Source organism: Scyliorhinus canicula, chromosome 13 (genome assembly GCF_902713615.1).
Source record: "Scyliorhinus canicula chromosome 13, sScyCan1.1, whole genome shotgun sequence".
Classification (NCBI taxonomy): Eukaryota; Metazoa; Chordata; class Chondrichthyes; order Carcharhiniformes; family Scyliorhinidae; genus Scyliorhinus; species Scyliorhinus canicula.
The window spans coordinates 65919982-65939002 of NC_052158.1; the positions used below are offsets into that span (position 1 = coordinate 65919982).

The 19021-nt window shown below is 51.1% G+C and overlaps 1 protein-coding gene across 3 annotated transcripts in view; it reads right to left on the bottom strand.

The window, feature by feature from the left end:
* Positions 1-6273: 6273 nt before the first annotated feature.
* Positions 6274-19021, bottom strand: part of LOC119975890 (AMMECR1-like protein) — a 60191-nt gene continuing 47443 nt past the window's right edge. For 2 of the 3 annotated variants that reach the window (XM_038815810.1, XM_038815809.1), the window contains 3 exons: positions 18046-18136; positions 17146-17242; positions 6274-7346 (listed from right to left, as the gene is read on the bottom strand). In XM_038815810.1, coding sequence (XP_038671738.1) covers positions 7235-7346; positions 17146-17242; positions 18046-18136 — 300 coding nt within the window. In that variant the 3' untranslated portion in view covers positions 6274-7234. Of the gene's footprint in view, positions 7347-17145; positions 17243-18045; positions 18137-19021 lie in introns of those variants that run through there. The other variant, XR_005462820.1, reaches the window with a different exon arrangement.

Sequence of the window (19021 nt, forward strand, 5' to 3'; positions counted from 1 at the left end):
AGCATGACATCCCTGCTCTAATACTCAAATCCTTTCACTATGAAGGCCAATAAACCATTTGCCTTCTTTACTGCCTACTGCTTACCTTCAGGGACTGGTGTACAAGGATACCGAGATCTTGTTGCACATTTCCTTCAACCTATTGCCATTCTGATAATAATCTGCCTTGGTGGATAACTTCACATTTAGCCATATAATACTGCATCTGCCCATTCACTCACTTGTCCAAACCACACTGAAGCATCTCTGCATTCGCTTCACAGCTCACCCTCACATCCAGCTTTGCATCATCTGCAAAATTTGCTGATATTACATTTAAGTCCCTCATCTAAATCATCAATATAGTGCTAGCACTGATCCCTGCTGTACCCAAATAGTCACTGCCTGCTATTTTGAAAAAACACCTTTTTATTCCTACTCTTCGTTTCGTGTCTGCTAACCAGCTTTCTATCCATCTCAATACACGATCCGAATCTCATAACCTTGTTTCCTATCTGCCAACCAGCTTTCTATGCATCACAATATGCTACCCCCAATGCCATACCCTTTAATTTACACATAGGTGGGAATTCGTCGAAAGCCTTCTGAAAATCCAAATAAATCACATCCACTGGCTCCCCTCATCAAATCTACTTCCGGGAGCGACGCGGAGAGGGGGGCGCGACGCGGAGAGAGGGGGCGCGACGCGGAGAGAGGGGGGCGCGACGCGGAGAGAGGGGGGCGCGACGTGGAGAGGGGGGGCGCGCGCGGAGAGAGGGGGGGGCGCGACGCGGAGAGAGGGGGGCGCGAGCGGAGAGGGGGGCGGACGCGAGGAGAGAGGGGGGCGCGACGCGGGAGAGAGGGGGGCGCGCGCGGAGAGAGGGCGCGCGCGGAGAGAGGGCGCGCGCGGAGAGAGGGCGCGCGCGGAGAGAGGGCGCGCGCGGAGAGAGGGCGCGCGCGGAGGGGGGGGGGCGCGACGCGGAGAGAGGGGGGCGCGACGCGGAGAGAGGGGTGGGCGCGACGAGGAAGGGGGGGGCGCGACGCGGAGAGGGGTGGGCGCGACGCGGGAGGGGGGGGGGCGCTGCGGAGAGAGGGGGCGACGCGGTGAGCGAGAGACGGGGGCGACGCGGAGAGAGGGGCGACGCGGAGAGAGGGGGGCGACGGGAGAGAGGGGGCGCGGGAGAGAGGGGGCGCGGGAGAGAGGGGGCGCGGGAGAGAGGGGGGCGCGACGCGGAGAGAGGGGGGGCGCGACGCGGAGAGAGGGGGGCGCGACGCGGAGAGAGGGGGGCGCGACGCGGAGAGAAGGGGGGCGCGACGCGGAGAGAGGGGGGCGCGACGCGGAGAGAGGGGGGCGCGACGCGGAGAGAGGGGGGCGCGACGCGGAGAGAGGGGGGCGCGACGCGGAGAGAGGGGGGCGCGACGCGGAGAGAGGGGGGGCCGACGCGGAGAGAGGGGGGCGCGACGCGGAGAGAGGGGGGCGCGACGCGGAGGGAGGGGTGGGGGCGCGACGCGGAGAGGGGGGGGCGCGACGCGGAGAGGGGGGGGCGCTGCGGAGAGAGGGGGCGAACGCAGAGAGAGGGGGCGACGCGGAGAGAGGGGGCGACGCGGAGAGAGGGGGGGCGACGCGGAGAGAGGGGGCGACGCGGAGAGAGGGGGCGCGACGCGGAGAGAGGGGGCGCGACGCGGAGAGAGGGGGGCGCGACGCGGAGAGAGGGGGGGCGCGACGCGGAGAGAGGGGGGCGCGACGCGGGAGAGAGGGGGCCGCGACGCGGAGGGGGGGCGCTGCGGAGAGAGGGGGCGACGCGGAGAGAGGGGGCGACGCGGAGAGAGGGGGCGAGCGGAGAGAGGGGGCGACGCGGAGAGAGGGGGGCGACGCGGAGGGAGGGGGGCGCGACGCGGAGAGGGGGGCGACGCGGGAGGGGGGCGAGACGCGAGAGGAGAGGGGCGCGACGCGGAGAGGGGGCGAAGACGCGGAGGGGAGCGAGAGACGGAGAGGGGGGCGACGCGGAGAGGGGGGGCGACGCGAGGGGGGGGGACGACGCGGAGAGGGGGGGCGAGCGGAGAGGGGGGGGCGACGCGGAGAGAGGGGGGGCGACGCGGAGAGAGGGGGCGACGCGGAGAGGGGGGGCGACGCGGAGAGGGGGGGGCGAGCGGGAGAGGGGGGGCGACGCGGGGGAGGAGGGGGGGCGAAGAGGAGAGGGGGGCGGACGCGAGAGGGGGGGGAGCAGGACGCGCGAGTAGAGGGGGGACAAGCGGAGAAGGGGGCGAGACGCGGAGAGGGGGCGAGACGCGGAGAGGGGGCGAGACGCGGAGAGGGGGCGAGACGCGGAGAGGGGGCGAGACGCGGAGAGGGGGCGAGACGCGGAGAGGGGGCGAGAGCGGAAGTGCGGACCGAGGGGGCGAGACGCGGTGAGGGGGCGAGACGCGGAGAGGGGGCGAGACGCGGAGAGGGGGCGAGACGCGGAGAGGGGGCGACACGCGGAGAGGGGGCGACACGCGGAGAGGGGGCGACACGCGGAGAGGGGTGGGGGAACGGGGAGGGGCGGGGGAACGGGGAGGGGCGGGGGAACGGGGAGGGGGGGGGAAGGGGGAGGGGCGGGGGAACGGGGAGGGGCGGGGGAACGGGGAGGGGCGGGGGAACGGGGAGGGGCGGGGGAACGGAGAGGGGTGGGGGAACGGAGAGGGGTGGGGGAACGGAGAGGGGTGGGGGAACGGAGAGGGGTGGGGGAACGGAGAGGGGGGAGCAGCAGGAGAGGAAGTGGAATGAGGTGGAGGGGCAGGAGGAGAGGGAGCGGAAGGAGGGGGAGGGGTGGGAGGACAGAAAGAGGTGGGGGAAAGTTATTCCTGGGTGTGTGTGTGGGGGAGAGTTGTGACAGAGAGTGAAATGGGTAGAGGGTCAGCCACTCAGGGGAGAGAATGAAGTAGTGAGAGAGAGAAAAACAAGAGAGAAATTTGTTCCAGTGAAAGAGCTGCGAGGTTAGAGTTTGGGAGGGAGTGTAGCGAGGGTCAAAAGGGAAGTAGAGGCACACTGTTGCCTGAGAGATGGAGATTGAGCCACAGGGTGGGAGGGTGGAATGGATGGCGAGCCTCCCTAAGGAGAAGGCTGACACACGGTTGTAGGGAGATGGGGAGCATATTGTCCAAAGGATGGTGAGTGCTGTGACAGGAGGTTTGGAAGCTAAGAGGGAGTCGGCCAACAAGAGGCACAACTATGCTAACATGTGTGAATTAGGTTCAAGACAGGCAGAAAAAAGGGAAAGAGAGATAGAAAGTGAAAAGTAGTATCGAGAAGGAGCAGGGAAGAACGAAGCTGGTGGTGGAAGAGATAGATAGATAGAAAGGGTGTGCTGGAAAGGGGGTTGCCAGCTAGAGCATAAGATGAGAAAGAAATGAAAAGGATAAACAAGAGAATGAGCAGGAGGCAAGACTGACCAGTGAAGCAGTGGGAAACAAAGATAAGGGAGTGGGGAAAAGCAAGGAAGCATACGGACACACACAGGAAAGTGAAATCAAGTGCTGGGGCGAATAGAGGCAGGAAAGGGAGAAAGATAAGGGTGTGAACAAGTGGTGGAAGGAAGGTGGTGGCAGAGATGAGGGAGCTAAGAGAGGTAGTAGAGAAGAGAAATAAGATAATTGGAGAATAAAAAGAAAACAAGGGAAAAGAATTAATGACAATTAAGGGGCAATTTAGCGTGGCCAATCCACCTAACCTGCACATCTTTGGGTTGTGGGGGCGAAACCCAAGCAGACACAGGGAGAATGTGCAAACTCCACACGGACAGTAACTCGGGGCCGGGATCGAACCCTCAGCGCCATGAGGCAGCAGTGTTAACCACTGCGCCACCGTGGCACCCTCGGTGCTGTTTTCACTGCCTGAAAAGTCATAGACAGCTGTCTACATATTTCACATGCAGGCATTGCCTTCTCTCCCATTGTCAGTGGGATTTTAATGGTTGAAAAAAGCTAACAAGATGCAAGTTCTTACCTTATTGGGCAGGTTTTTTTTAATCACATCGTTCCTGCTGTAGTTGGCTTCATGAACACTCAAGTGCTTTTGGCCATTTACACAGTCTGTGTTTGATCGTCAGTCAAAAGAGCACTCACTGCATTGTAGTGCAGTACAAAAGCAGCCCAAACTGGCAAACAGCAAGGCAGACATTCTGCGAAAACTGTGTACGCTCGTGGGGGTTAACAGTTGCACAAAGATATGCACATCGGGGTTTGAGACGTCAGTTGCAAAGTTTCATTAAAAGATTAAATGAGTAAAACTGCGGCAGGGTAAGTGTGAGGTCATCCAGTGTGGAACAAAGATAGATAATAAGGTGAGAGGATTTTCTAAATGGTGAGAAGCTAGAAACCGTGGAAGTGCAGAGCAACTTAGGGGTCACGTATCAAAATCATTAAAATCCAGTGGACAAGTACAAAGCAATAATGAAAAGGCTAATGGAATGTTGGCCTTTAACACAAGGGGGCTGGAATATAAAACATCTGGAAGTTTTGCTACAGTTGCAGAGCTCTGGTTAGATCCCATCTGGAGTTGTGCGTTCACTTGAGCACCACAGCTCAGCAAAGATACACTGGCCTTAGAGGGGGTACAGCGTAGAATCATACTGGGGCTTAAAGGGTTAAATGGGGGCATGTTGCATAGACTCGGCTCATGTTGCCTTGAAGAAGGAAAATTAAAGGGTGGTCTAATCGAGGTGTTTAAGGTGATTAAAGGACTTGACACAGTAAATAGAAACTATCTCCACTGGTGGTGCTGTCCTGAATAACGGGGATACGGAACCTTTAGAGTGAGACCATTCCAGGGTGATGCCAGGAAGCACTTCTTGGCACAAAGGGTAGTGGAAAGCGGGAACTTTTCCTACCCCTGACCTGAAAAACAAATCTGCTCAGCCTGCTAGTGTCAGCTGAAATTTTCTAATCTAAGATTTTTTTGTTAGGCAACGGCATCAAGAGATAAGGAAACCAAAGAAGTTAAATTAGAGTTACGCTGCAGAGCAGCCACAATCCGGCTGAGTGCGATGAGCCTTGGGCAGCAGAATGCCCTCCTCCTGTTCCTCGACAGATTGGAGTTGGCATATGGAATCAAATATCCCTGATTTCCGGGTGGGACATTCCTGCCTGTCCAGCTGACCGGTACACACATCTTCCAATGAAATTGCCAAACTGATAACACATCACATTCTGTCTGGCTTTCTATTGAGTAACTACTTACCCAGTGATACAACCACTCCATCGATGGAGCTGTCATGTTAATAAGTGTTTGTTGCGCCAGTCTCCCTTGACCTCTCTTTCTCAGATTGCAGTCTCTGACCATGTTGTCAACACGTAATATTACTGACCTGGCTCTATTCCCTCAACCCCAGCTGTCCACACTTGGGATTTTGAGCTGGAAACCATGGAAGTGAGTGATGCCCGAATCAATGACTGACCAGTTGGGAGTGAAGGATGGGGCTAAAGTTGACCACAGTGACTGTTGACTGTAATGAATTATTATGCAGCAGAATCAAGTGGAGGGCTTTGGTGATCAATTGGTCATGATTTTCTTTACGGGCACTAAGTGAGAGAATTATAAATAATATTTTACTTGTGTCTATATCAAATAAGATATAGAGTTGACTAACTTCTGGGCAAATCTAAGGTGACAATATGATTAATTGTGGTAGGGGTTTAAGCAGAAAAGAATACAGCCATTAAAATTAAAGCCTCAGTAGCTACCAGTCATTTAGATTGTTTAAACGTAGCAAGGTTAATGATGGGAACAATTGGTACCTGTTCCAGTATTCTATCCATCCCTTCATTCATTCCACCCGAGTTCAAAGAGAAAACACCAAAAAGCTATTGGATCGTATACATCCTCACTGCCAAACTGATCTTGCCCTCATCTGTTCACAAATATACGTGCATTTTCCAGCACGGCTCAACCACACAGTAACCAGCAGTGGGAACTGACTGTTTCCTCTTCCCTAGCCCTGGAGGTACAGAGATCATCGAATGGTGATCAGATCATTCAGTGCAGCCTGGGATTCAAACCTGGGATCCTCTCGTCGCTTAGCGCTGCTCCTGGCAGTGTCCTTATCCAATAAGCCATACGAGGGGCTGACGTTGAACATTTAATCAGGACTCTGAACGTGAAAGAGTCCCGAGCTCCACAGTGCTGAACTCAAATGTTAGCATTCGGTGCACTATTTACCGAAAAAAGTTTCTGCACTGAGAGCAGGATTATTCCAGAGAGAGCAGGGGCTATGGAAAACAGGCATGTAATGTCATACACAGACCAAGAGACACAGATTAAATACAATTCACTTTATCAAAGGGTTTTCATTCACAAAACGTGTACGTTTGGGCTATAGATATACAAGTAGTAAATGAGGCCAACAAAAAAACCTTATTAGATTTTACTGCCCCTCCAATACTGTTGATTAAAAGATAACCGGATTATTGCCAGAGTGACTGCTTGAATTGGGACTGTGCTGTACTCTTGTATAATGTGCAGAGAAATCCAGCATCTACACTTGGTTTTTACTTGACCTGCAGGCACGCAACACGTAATTGAATGCCAACTGGCAGGTGGCAATTACGCACAACATGTCGGCTTGAAATCCTGTTATATGCTTCAAGTTAATACTTGTGTCACAGGGGACAGGCCTTTGTGAGGAACAAAGGAAAATGTTTTTGTTCCGGTCCGATTTTCAGTTGCGACTGTTGGCAGACCATTGGTATGTGCTGAGTGAATAAATTCAAACTCCATTTTATTACACAGGAGTTTGGAATTTTCCCCCCATTTTGACCAGCGTTTTGGGGAATCACGTCGCACATGAAAATCTCAAACCAGTGGCCGTGCCATTTGGCTTATGGAGACACGCCTGAAAATAGCAACCGTGTGGAAACGTTGTCCATTGTCCAAGAGCCTGAGCACCCCACACACATCAATGGTTTCAGTACTAAAACCTGCAGTTCATATTTGGAGTCCTGCAAGTTACCAAAGTAAGGCAAACATAGGTAAACAAGTATAGAAACAGAAACAAGATTTGATAGAAATCCCTCCCCGTCCCCCAACAATATCCTACTGTTTCACCGCAGCATTCCGTTGCCAAGTCTGTCTGAGGTAGCGCTGACCGAAGGCGTGCTTGGCAACGGAAGCTAGCATCATAAAATAGTGCAGTAGTAAAAGTAACTAGACCAGGAAGTGGAGGCGTCACCCCCGATGAGGTCATAGGTGGAGTCCCGTGATTGGTCGTGCAGCCTGTTGTCAGGAGTAATGATTGTAGAGTGGTGGAGCATGGAGGGTGCCATTTTGAAAATAGTGTTGCCGGGAGGCCATGTACTCAGCGTAGCTGATTGTTACTTTCTCACTGCGGTACCTGAGAAAAAATAAAATGGATGCATATTAACGTGGTTGTGCCTGGTTAGATTCAAACAGACGAGTGACACCTTCTACGGCAGGGGTGGGCAAACTTTTCCGTGCAAGGGCCACATTCAGAAATTCACAATTCACAAAGGGCCGCATAGTATATTAAGTAAAATAATTACTTCACCCGGTTATGATTCTGGGCACCTCATATAGAACATAGAACAGTACAGCACAGAACAGGCCCTTCGGCCCTCGACGTTGTGCCGAGCAATGATCACCCTACTCAAGTCAACGTATCCACCCTATACCAGTAAGTAACCCAACAGCCCCCCCCCATTAACCTTAAAAAAAAAATTAAAAAAAAAAAAAAAATTAAAAAATTTTTTTTTTTTTTTTTTTAATGACTTGGTGGGCCGCAGAAATACCTTTGGCGGGCCGCATGCGGCCCGCGGGCCGTAGTTTGCCCACCCCTGTTCTACGGCATTCCCCATCCCGCTTTCTGAAAAGATGGACCGATGACAGCATGTCTGTCAACGCTACCTTCCCAAAGGGGCTACTTTCCTGAAGGAGCAAGTGTCAACAGGGCCCTTTAAATCAGCACAGCATCCAACTTGGTCCCAATGCTGTGAGGAAACAAGTATCCACAAGCAAAATGGCAGTCAATAGCAATTACTGACGATTGCCCTCCGCAGTGTTCTATCTAACCCAGGATTGTCGATGCGAATTGTAGTGGTTCAACGGCTTCTCTGACAGAGGTTAGCTAACTCAGCATGGGAGAGAGAACCAGATATCACAGTCCAGCAACTGAGCTTTCAATTATCAGCTCCAAGGGAGCAATCCTTTGTGTCAGTGGTGGCATTTTCAGAGTCAGATGTTTCAGGGTTCGAAATCTGTTCTAGGCAGTTCCAGGAAAATACAATCAGAGTTCAGATCTGAATTGATAACCCCTCATCATACAAGTTGTAGCGGCAGTACAATACTCCCATCTTATGAGACTGACCTATACTATTAGTTACCGTAAAGGTTACAACCATTGAAGAAGCTTTCACATCACAGCCTTTCTTTCATCCTTTCATGGGGTATAGGTGTTGCGATCTAAATCCCGCCCATTGTGGGCAGGATCACCTTTTGGCAGATCTGTATATGAGAGCGAGACAGCTAGTCTCACTTCAATATGCAGCCACCTGAGGCACCCAGGGTGTTGAGACCCCGGGCGAGCGCCTTTCAGTACAGGTCTCCACAAACGGGAACCAGGCGCTCGCTATGGGACTCTGTTCCCATTTAGTTAAATCGTATCCTCAAACCTGAAAGGTTTACCTGTTCTTCCTCACCTCAGATACTGACAGATCTGTTGCAGGGCCTAATTCCTTATTTTATTTCATACATTTGAATGTTTATTTTCAATTTCTGCTTTCATTATTTTTTTCCTACTTGTTTTGCCCCACCCAATCCTCTGCCCCAGTAAAGATGGTGAGTTACTCTGCCTGTGAATCAATTACTAGTAGCAGACCAGGATGACCTACCGATGGAATTTCTTTCCCTTCATTCTATAAGGAAGAAAATGACCATTATTCAGCAACTTCAACTGCTGGCATGGGTAGACACAGAACTCATCATTAAAGGATTCAGTCAATAATCTTGTGTCAACAGCACAATCTGTTGGGGGAGCTGCACCTTGCACCTACCCACTGCATAACAACCTGATATGTGGCATCTTTATTGTAGAAGAAAACATCCCAAGGGGTTAAATTTCCTTAACTAGAACAGGAGATTCACCATATTATAACTGTTCGGAGGACAGTGTATTGTGAGTTTTACCCTGCATGTAATCCATTCTGCACTTTATATGTCAGTGTTACCTGAAATATTCTTGCAGTTTAGTGGTACAACTAAGGGCAACACGGTGGTTGGCACTGATGCCTCACAGCACCAGGAACACGGGTTCAATTCCAGCCTCGGGTGACTGTGTGGAGTTTGCACATTCACCCCATGGATTTCCTCTGGGTGCTCCGGTTTCCACCCACAGTTCAAAAGTAGATGTGAAGGTGAGGTGAACTGGCCATGCTAAATTGTCCCTTAAGTGTCCAAAAGGTTAGGTGGGCTTATTGGATTATGGGGATAGGGTGGAGGCATGAGTCCACGTAGTGGGTGCAGACTCGTTGGGCCAAATGGCCTCCTTCCGCACTGTTGGAATTCTATGATTCTAACTCTCATTTTGAGAGTCAAACATTTGTGAATTCAAGTCCCACGCCAGAAAACTGATTACCAACTAGAATGACACTTCATTACAGTACTGGGGACTGCTGTTATGATCAGAGGTGCCAAATTCGGATGATATCAAGCCGAGGCCTCATCTGCTTTTTGAAGTGGACGCACAAGATTCCATGGTTTGTTCACAGAGCAAAGGGAGTTCTTCCAATATCTTTATCCTTCAACTATCCCCACCGATTATTGGTGACATTTATCTCATTGGTGTTTGAAGGACCTTGATCAGCACAATAGGACTGCTGAGTTTCCCTTCAATGTAACAGTGGCTACAATTCAAAAATGCTTGATAGTTGTGGTGCACTTTGGGGTGCCCTGATGTTAAAAAATGCAAGTTATTTTGTTACCAAAGAAGCTTTAACCTGCAGAAGAAGTTATACCCTGTATCTCGCCCATAATGTACCTTCTCTTATGGACCCCTTCCTGAGACAATCTTGAACTGGACCTGGGAATGTTTGAATTAGCCTTGTAGGAAGAATACCTTGTGCAACACATCCCAGTGGTCTCAAAACAGCAAAATGATTATTAAATTCTCTGACAGCCAGTGACCCAATCTAAAGAACCACCCCATATACATATGTAAGACTTCCCAAAAATAGAGTCCCTTAAACATTTGTAACAATCAAAGGAATGTGAAAAAAACCTAAAGGAGGCTTTCCAATCTATATGCCCATGTTTGGAAAAATCATCTTGTAGTTCGCCTAACGTGTCTACCTTTGTATATAACTAAAATGCAAATAAACCGCTTACTATTCATAGCCAAAACAATAGAATTTTAACTGAGACATTTTCAGAACTGAATTCAGAGGAAAGTGGGAATCCTCTAGAACAGTGTTCTTCAAAGTCGGGGGCGCGACCTGTGGGTGCATCGCGGACGGGTGTCGGGAGGGTCGCGGAGCTGTTGTCCGCGGCGCTCCCGATCGCGCAAATCCCCGCGTAGCAGCCGGCTGCAAGCGGCCGGGAACATGTTAAAAAACAAATTCGGTTGGGGTAGCATTGGAGCCGGAAGTGCAGGAGGCGAAAGAGGCTGGCATTCTGGCCTTTGCGTCCCTGGTAGCCCGGCGCAGGATTCTTTTACAGTGGAGGGACGCAAAGCCCCCGAGCCCCGGAATCCTGGATCAGCGACATGGCTGGGTTCATTAAACTGGAGAGGGTCGTTTGCCCTGAGGGGGTCGGTGCAGGGGTTCTTCCAGCGGTGGCAGCCCTTTCTTGATTTCCTGGCGGAGCGTTAGAGGGTGGTTAACTTCAGCAGCAACCCGGGGTGGGGAGGGGGGGGGTACGGGTTTGTTACGGGGGTTTGTTTTCATGGTTCTATGCTTATTTATTTTTCTTTTAATTAATTGTTTTTGTATTTGGAGAGGGGGGGGGTTGCTGTTTTTCTTTGTTGGGATAAAATTTGTTGTTGAAAATTTGAATAAAAAATATTTTTAAAAAAAACAAATTTGGCCGCATTGCGCATGGGCACACAATGATTGGTGGGCATGCGCAAATCGGGCACGCATGCGCAGTGCGGCTGCTATTTTTAAAACGGTTGCAGCTTTTTGTTTTACAAGTTCTGTTGTGGTTTTTATTAATTTATTTTATTCATTTAATTTTTTTCATTTATTTTATTCATTTTTTTTTTACAAGTTCGGGGGGGGGGGGGTTTATTCATTTATTGTATTCATATTATTTTTATAAGTTTGGGGGGTTTTATTCATTTTTTTCATTTATTTTATTCATTTCATTTTTTTTATAAGTTCGGGGAGGTTTTATTCATTTTTTTCATTTATTTTACTCATTTTTTTTTTTATTTTTTTTTACAAATTCGAGGGGGGGGGGGGGTTTATTTGATAAAATTTTACAGGAAAAAAATTCAGGTCTTTGGACAGATGGAGACTCCATATTTTCCGACACCGGAAGGCTTCACACTTCATCCAACAGGTTCCACTGGAGGAGCGTGTAAGAGGGCCAAAGGGTCCCAAAACCATTTTTGTCAGCAGCAAACAAGGTAAAAGAAAATGGTGGGTCACGCAGCTCGGCCGGCGTAGGTCGGCCGGCGTGGGTCGTGAAGGTCGGCCTGTTGGTAAAAATGGGTCCCCGGAAAAATAGTTTGAAGAACACTGCTCTAGAACTCCAGTGCACAACATAACTGCAGAGTAGAGAACCTGCCTTAAGTTCTACACCCGAATAAGTATTCTCATGGAACACAAGGGCCATATATCACTACAAGGACATTGCTTACAACTGTTGAGGGGCAAACCCAAACCATGATGGACTACAGTTCCTCAAAACCAGTAAATGATTAAAGGGCATGCACATCTGAAACAGATTTCAGCTCCACTGAAACAATTAATAGATTCCCAGCTTAATACCTCGCAAGCAGCCCCAACATACAAGATAAATCAGCAATAGGCTTCACCCCCTGCTTGCAAAACTCAAGGAAGAGAGGTCATTGGGCAGTGTGGTGAATGTAACGTAGTAATTCACACTGTATTTACCAATACCATTGTAGGCGCAGTAGCGTTATCCGACCACTAGGGGGAGTAGCTCTGGGAATGCTCAGGAGTTTGTACAGGGCTCCATCCTTGGATCCGCCCACGACTCCTCCCCCTTGACTGCTGTATAAATAACCGTGTCCAGAGCCAGCGTGCAATTCATCGAGAGTTCAACGGGTAACAGGCTGGTTCTGTAGTAAGTAGATTAAAACCACTGTTCATATCTTAAAGCACGTGTCTCGTGAATTGATGGTTCCATCAATTTAATCTACTTAAGAACAGTCAGGATCGATCATGGAATCAGCCCTCAAGCCTGGACGCCTGGAACTCGACCCACAGGATGCAGAGGCAAAAGAAATCTTCTCCCACTGGCTGCGGTGCTTTAAGGCCTACCTGGCAGAAGTGAGCACAGCCGAAACAACAGAGGAACAGAAGTTAAGTCGACTGCACGCGAGGGTGAGCCACAGAATCTCTACGCAACTAAACTCGGCCGGTTCATATACTGCAGCTCTAGCAATACTCGATAAGATGTATGTAAAGCACATTAACGAAGTTTACGCACGCCATGTGTTCACGACTCGCCGCCAGCGGCCTACAGAATCACTCGCCGAATTTTTAAGAGAGCTCAATAATCTATCTAATGACTGTAACTATCAAGCGGTGACCGCGGCTGAACATAGAGAACTTGCAGTACGTGACGTTTTTGTAGCGTGCCTCAGGTCTAATTATGTGCGCCAACGACTGCTGGAAAAGGGGGCCCAAGACATAGAAAGAACTGCGGAAATTGCTACCACGATGGAGGTCTCCTTCCGCAGCCTCACCTCGTTCCCCGCGACCCAATCATGGGCACCCTACCAGCGACTCCCCCAGGCCTATGCCACGCGGCTGCCCAGCCACCAGGCTGCTCCAGCCTGCCATTTCTGCGGCCAGAATCAGCACTGCCCGGCCCGCAACGCAACCTGCAGCAGCTGCGGGCGGAAAGGCCACTACGCGAGAGTGTGCCTGGCAAAAAGGGCCCCAGCTTCCAACTCCCCAGCGGCACAAAGTAATCGTTCCCACACCCGCAGGCCCCGAAACGCTGCGGTCTATGCCCCGACCCCGCCCCCTCCCGCCACGTGCGATCCATGGGGGCCGCCATCTTGGCAAACCTCCACCACCGGCCGGCCACGTGCGACTCATGGGGGCCGGCATCTTGGACGCCATCTGCCTCGCCGTCCGCCACGTGCGATCCACGGGCCCGACCTGCATCTCCACGCTCGGACAACTCATCGGAAGAGTACGACCTCCCCGGGCGCTCGTCACGTAGCCCGCAACTCGGCGCAGTCACCCTGGATCAATCACGCCCGAAGCATCTGCGAAATTTGATGGCAGAGGTCCAAATCAACGGGTACAACACGCCATGCCTTTTTGACTCCGGGAGCACTGAGAGCTTCATACACCCAGACCTGGTAAGACGCTGTTCGCTCCCCGTTTTCCCCGTGCAGCAAACTATCTCGCTCGCTTCAGGCTCCCATTCGGTACAGATCCAGGGGCGCACTGCCGCGACACTCTCAATCAGAGGCGCTAGCTACTCAAAATTTCAACTCTACGTTTTGCCCGACCTCTGCGCGCCACTCTTATTAGGCCTAGATTTTCAGTGTAACATTAAGACCCTCACCCTCAGCTTTGGCGGGCCCCTCCCCCCACTCACTATCTGCAGCCTCGCTAACTGCGAATCTCCCCCCTCCTCTCTTCGCCAATCTCACCCCGGATTGCAAACCCGTAGCCACTCGAGCAGGCGGTACAGCCTGCAGGATAGGGTATTTATCAGATCAGAGGTCCGAAGTGAGGGGATTATAGAGGCCAGCAATAGTCCCTGGAGAGCTCAGGTGGTGGTCGTTAAGACAGGGGAAAAATTCCGCATGGTTGTCGACTATAGTCAGACCATAAATAGATTTACGCTCCTCGACACGTATCCCCTCCCCAGGATTGCCGACATGGTAAATCAGATCGCCCAGTATCGGCTCTTTTCCACGGTGGATCTGAAGTCTGCATACCACCAGCTCCCAAACCGCCCGGAGGATTGCCACTACACGGCATTCGAGACCGATGGCCGCCTCGTCCATTTCCTCCGGGTCCCCTTCGGCGTCACTAATGGGGTCTCGGTGTTCCAACGAGCAATGGACCAAATGGTGGACCAGTACGGGCTGCGGGCCACGTTTCCGTACTTGGACAATGTCACCATCTGCGGCTATGACCAGCAGGACCACGACGCCAAACTCCACCGTTTTTTCCAGACGGCACAGAAATTAAACATCACCTACAACAAAGAGAAATGCGTTTTCCGCACAAACAGACTGGCCATCCTCGGCTACGTCGTGGAAAACGGAGTCCTGGGCCCAGACCCGGACCGTATGCGCCCCTCTTAGAACTCCCCCTCCCCCATTGCCCCAAGGCCCTCAAACGGTGCTTGGGCTTCTTCTCCTACTAAGCCCAGTGGGTCCCTCAATATGCGGACAAAGCCCACCCACTCTTTAAGGCCACACGATTTCCCCTGTCAGCTGAGGCACGCCAGGCCTTCAACTGCATCAAGGAGGACATCGCCAAAGCAGCCATGCGGGCGGTGGATGAATCCACTCCATTCCAGGTTGAGAGCCTCAGAGGTAGCTCTAGCAGCCACTAAATCAGGCAGGGAGACCAGTCGCATTTTTCTCCCGTACCCTCTCCGCTTCAGAACTCCGACACTCCTCAGTCGAGAAAGAAGCACAAGCCATTGTGGAGGCTATTCGTTACTGGAGGCACTACCTCGCAGGTAGGAGGTTCACCCTCATCACCGACCAAAGATCGGTCGCCTTTATGTTTGATAACTCGCAAAGGGGCAAAATAAAAAATTATAAAATTCTTTGGTGGAGGATCGAACTCTCCACCTATAGCTATGATATTAAGTATCGACCCGGGAAGCTCAAAGAGCCTCTGGATGCCCTATCCCACGGGACATGCGCCAGCGTGCAGATTGACAGACTGAAAGTCATCCACAACGACCTCTACCACCCGGGAGTCACCCGGCTCGCCCACTACATCAGAGCCCGAAACCTGCCTTTCTCCAACGAGGAGGTAAAAGCGGTCACCAGGGACTGCCCGATCTGTGCGGAGTGCAAATCGCACTTCTATAGAGCAGACAGGGCCCACCTGGTCAAGGCTTCTGGGCCCTTTGAACGCCTCGCGATTGATTTCAAAGAGCCACTCCCCTCAACTAACAAGAACGTTTACTTTCTAAACGTCGTAGATGAGTTCTCCCGTTTCCCATTTGCTATCCGTGCCCCGACATGACCTCCCACACAGTCATTAGGGCCCTGCATAGCATCTTCACCCTGTTTAGTTTCCCCAGTTACGTGCACAGCGACCGGGGTTCGTCCTTCATGAGCGACGAGCTGCGTCAGTACCCGCTCGACAAGGGCATTGCCTCAAGCAGGACTACCAGCTACAACCCCAGGGGGAACGGGCAGGTGGAGAGGGAGAACGCGACGGTCTGGAAGACCGTCCTACTGACCCTCCGGTCTAGAAAGCTCCAAGTGTCCCAGTGGCAGGAAGTCCTCCCAGACGCGCTCCACGCTATTAGGTCCCTTTTGTGCACAGCGACCAATCAGACCCCTCACGAAAGGCTCTTCATTTTTTCCAGGGGCACTACCACGGGGGTTTCACTTCCGGCATGGCTGAGGACACCGGGCCCGGTACTCTTGAGGAAACACGTCAGGGCACACAAAAACGACTCCCTTGTTGAGAAGGTGCGCCTGCTCCACTCCAACCCCCAGTACGCCTTCGTCGAGTTCCCTGACGGCCACCAGGACAGTATCCCTCCGGGATCTGGCACCCGCCGGATCCAGCGCCCCCTCTACCCCCACAGAAGGACCCCCTCACCCTACACCCCATTCTGCCGCCCCCTCGCGCTCCCGAGCCCACGAGCTCGCTCCACCAGTTCCATGCACCCGCGTCGGCCAGCCCCCAGAGCCCCCAGTCGAACCAGAAGAGTATGAAGCTCGGACACAACCCTCCCTGGAGTCCGCCATTGTACCCCAGCACACAACACCCATCCAGCCACCGCAAGAGGCTGCAACCCCGGTGCTCCGCAGATCACAGCGGACAGTTCGACCACCGGACAGACTTACTTTGTAGACCACCACCCCCGCCGGACTTGATTTTTTTTGCAGGGGGTGAATGTGGTGAATGTAACGTAGTAATTCACACTGTATTTACCACTACCATTGTAAGCGCAGTAGCGTTATCCGGCCACTAGGGTGAGTAGCTCTGGGAATGCTCAGGAGTTTGTACAGGGCTCCACCCTTGGCTCCGCCCATGACTCCTCCCCCTTGACTGCTGTATAAATAACCGTGTCCAGAGCCAGCGTGCAGTTCATCGAGAGTTCAACGGGTAACAGGCTGGCTCTGTAGTAAGTAGATTAAAACCACTGTTCATATCTTAAAGCACGTGTCTCGTGAATTGATGGTTCCATCAGGCAGCATGGTAGCACAGTGGTTAGCCCTGTTGCTTCACAGCGCCAGGGTCCCAGGTTCAATTCCCGCTTGGGTCACTGTCTGTGCGGAGTCTGCAAGTTCTCCCCGTGTCTGCTTGGGTTTCCTCCGGGTGCTCTGGTTTCCTCCCACAAGTCCCGAAAGACGTGCTGTTAGGTGAATTGGACATTCTGAATTCTCCGTCTGTGTACCCTAACAGGCGCCGGAGTGTTGCGACTAGGGGATTTTCACAATAACTTCATTGCAGAGTTAAGTGACAATAATTTAAAAAAAAGATTTGGCAACTGAAGATTTTCCAGAATCAACCAAGGATAACCAATAAGGAACGCTTTGCACCTTCAGTTGGCACAAGTCAAAACTAAATTAAAAACAAGCTTAACCGCTCTAGAACTACTGACACCTTATCAGACTCAAGACTTTCTGGACAGATTTTGTCTCATATGTCTCCAATCTTTCTGCATACAGATAATATGCTTCCAGTCTTTACACAGATTCATTTGTGTTATTGGTCTCCACTCTCTTTATACAGTTTTGAATATAGTTTTTCTGTGTTACTTGCCTGGTGAGTTTGATTGCTTTCCTGAATTCATTTGTTATTGGAGCTTTATAACCTCCTTTACGCAGAAGCGAGTCTATGGTCTGAATCTGGTCCCAGTCTGCAAAATGAACATACACGCAGTTAATGCCAGGGGCAAATCTATACCTTGGTATCGGCTAATGCCTGCAGTGAGCCTCCAATACCAACAAGGCCACCAGCTTTTGGTCTCATACACAAATTACAATATCCAGGATAATAAAGTAAAGGGAAAATAGGAGGGAAAATGGGATATGAACTGTTTGCAATGCTTTCCTTCAACTGAATTTACATAAAGCAAGCTTGACAGACTAGTAAATAACTCAATTACACATATACTTACAATCAAAAGAATGAGATTTCTCAAAAGCGGAGTGATTGTACTGCTGTCGACTGTGATTCAAACTGTACCTTTTTATTCTGGAGCCCGTGGACCTCTGGGTCCCCGCTCCAGGTTGAATCCAGTGACGAGTAGAGTCGGGAGACCAAGTGGCAACGGTTAACTACAGCTGATCCACATCCCCGAAAGATTGTCTTCAGTTCACAGAGATGTGAGATTGCAGAGATGTTAAATATCCCTGTCACCCACAACGCCTCACAGCCTCCTCTCACAGCAACGCTAACTCCCACAACAATGCTACCGCCCTCTCCACACCAGAAAATTCTCACTCCCCCCAACCCACCCCAGTCTACAACAATGCTTCACCCCCCCCCCCCCCCCCCCCCTTCCCTGCTGACAATGGCGTTCAGTTCATGATGAAAGGGAGATGTGACTCCACTGCAGTTACATTTCACCACTTGGCCTCCTGACTCTGCCCCTCTATAAACACACACAGAAACAGAAAACTAAAAGAATAGATTTTCCAGGTTTTGGAACAAACTTACCCTGTTCCTTGGCCACTTCTGGCAAGTATGTTGCGGTGCGTTTTGCCCCCTTCTCATTCACAAACTCTATTCGAATTCCATGTACTCCCACCTAAACACAGATTCACCTTTATTACTATAAGACCACCAAATATATTTCATTTAATGCATCATCACTTGTGCGTGTAAATACAATCCCACATTTGAGTGCCAGGTCTACACCAAACTGCTACCTCAGTAACAGATGAAAGGATGAAAAGACTGACTGAATGGTCGTTACTTGAAACAAACCAGCTCCTGTGATGCTTCGTATAGTACAGAGCCATGCAGACCAGAAAGTCTCTGGTGTATCCCATGTTTGCTGGTCTCAGCTAAGGTATTGGCACCTGCAACATCATTGCTCTCAGCTGCTTACCTCTCAACCTTTTTTTTTTTTTTTTTTTATTGGAATTTTTTGCAGAAAATATAACAAAAAGTATAGCAAAAAGCAGTAATATGCAACTAACAGCCCCATAACACCCACAATTCCCCCCATACCGTAACATCACATGTATCAGATTCCCCCACCCCCCCCCAAACAAGAGAACTTAACCATAAATTAAAATTAGATAAATCAAATTTAAATAAAATAAGCTAACATAATCAACGCCCACCCCCCCCCCCCCATCCCCCATCCCCCCCCCCCCACCCCCCCCCCCCACCCCATCCCCCCCCCCCCCCCCCCCAGGGTTGCTGCCTCTCAACCTTTTAATAGCAAAGCAACTCAAGTTTAAATTTAACCCTTTAAACCACGATGGCCTCCAGGTGAATTTTTGCTGTACCCGGTCCACGGCCAATATCTTTCTTGTGGATCGGTAACAAAAGTGGATACAGTTCACTAGAAGGGGCCTAACCAACAGAAGCATAATTTCCTCATTCTGGAATTGCAGCCATGGTGAGATGAAGGAAAACATTCTATTCGCCTTTCATTGATTACTGTTGATACCTGTGCACAAGC